This window comes from Rhagoletis pomonella, unplaced genomic scaffold (assembly GCF_013731165.1).
Source record: "Rhagoletis pomonella isolate Grant_MI unplaced genomic scaffold, Rhpom_1.0 Rhpom_scaffold_12412, whole genome shotgun sequence".
NCBI lineage: Eukaryota > Metazoa > Arthropoda > Insecta > Diptera > Tephritidae > Rhagoletis > Rhagoletis pomonella.
Window position 1 is genome coordinate 3,253 of NW_023470941.1, and position 1,432 is coordinate 4,684.

The 1,432-nt window shown below is 49.8% G+C and overlaps 1 protein-coding gene across 1 annotated transcript; it reads right to left on the bottom strand.

Annotated features, from left to right (window-relative positions):
• Window positions 1-400: 400 nt before the first annotated feature.
• On the bottom strand, window positions 401-1,316 carry LOC118756832 (the record flags this gene model as incomplete). The annotated part of the gene is made up of 2 exons (XM_036491570.1): window positions 1,057-1,316; window positions 401-933 (listed from the first exon to the last, which is right to left on the bottom strand). Coding segments are annotated over exons 1-2 (793 nt in total), but the record flags the coding sequence as incomplete, so codon positions are not given.
• Window positions 1,317-1,432: the final 116 nt, after the last annotated feature.

The window sequence follows — 1,432 nt, forward strand, 5'->3', positions numbered from 1 at the left end:
GGTCACCTAGTTACCGCGACCGAAACGATCTATTGTAACAAACCTCTATTCAACTACAGGTCATCTTTGATCCACGTACTGCTAAGATCCCTCGCGAGGTCCTTTGGCTGAATGCCATTTAGGTCGTGTGCTCCTAGGTACGGTGATCCTAGGAAGCGAAGTCTGGTCCTGGTAAGGGCTTCACAGTGGCACATAATGTGCTCTGCTGTTTCCTGTTCTTCGTTACACGACCTGCACTGGCCAGAGTTGACAACTCCTATATTTGACAAGTGTTTCATTACCCTACAGTGGCCAATAAGAAAGCCTGTAACAATTCTTACTTCATGCCTACTGAGGTGAAGGAGTTCTTCGGTTCTCCTTGTTGATATAACCGGAATGAAGGACTTGGCCTGTCTGTTACCTTCCATATTGGTCCAGTATTGTTGTGCTTCGTTCTGCATTGAGATATAGTAGTTCCGTATAACGGAGCTCCATGGCAGACCGGTAAAGGGTTCTGGGCCTATGAATCTCTGTGCAGCCCCTTTCCTGGGGAGAATATCTGCCGCTTCATTGCCCATGACTCCGCTGTGTCCCGGTACCCATATGAGGTATACCCGGTGCCTTGAGGCGATCAGTATTAAAAGTTGAAGACAATCCCACATCAGCTTTGAGGTGACCTCGTGCGCTTTCAGGGCGAGGAGCGCCGCTCTGCTGTCCGAGTGTATATAGATGTGTTTTTTGGTTGCCCCACTTTCTACATACTGCCTCAGACAAAGTTCAATGGCGTGAACCTCGGCCTGAAAGACAGAGTTACCCTGCCCCATGCTGGTGAAAAGGAGCAGTCTGGGTTGTATACCGTAGACTCCTGCTCCGTGGCCGTCAGTCTTTAAGCCGTCGGTATACCAGATGTGGCTGCCCTTCCGGGGTTTAGGTCGTTCATTGTCCCAGTTATTCCTGTCAGGGAAAAAGACCTTGAAGTTATGTGAGAAGTTAAACCTCGGTAGGCACAGGTCCACAAAACTTATGCGCAAACCATCTTCTTGTTCTATAACCCAGAGAGTGGAAGGGTGTACATACTTCTTGTCCCCTACACTGTCCCCTGAGACGAGCCTTGCTGTAAACAGCAGAGCCTCTTTCTTGATTACTATGTGTAGGGGAAGCAGGTCAAGAAGCACCTCGAGAGCCGCCGTTGGTGTTGTTCTCATCGCGCCAGTGATACCCACGCAGGCCAGTCTCTGTAGTTTGCTGAGCTTGGCCTGCGTGGACTTCATTTCCACCTTCTTCCAACAGACGGGTGCAGCATAGGTAAGAATGGGTTTGGAGACGGCATCATACATCCACCTCGCCAGTTTAGGTCTGATACCCCAGATCCGTCCCATAAGTTTCCGGCAGGGCCAGATAGAGGGCCTGGTCTTTTGAGTAGTTTTATCTAGATGTGGATTCCATGACAGCT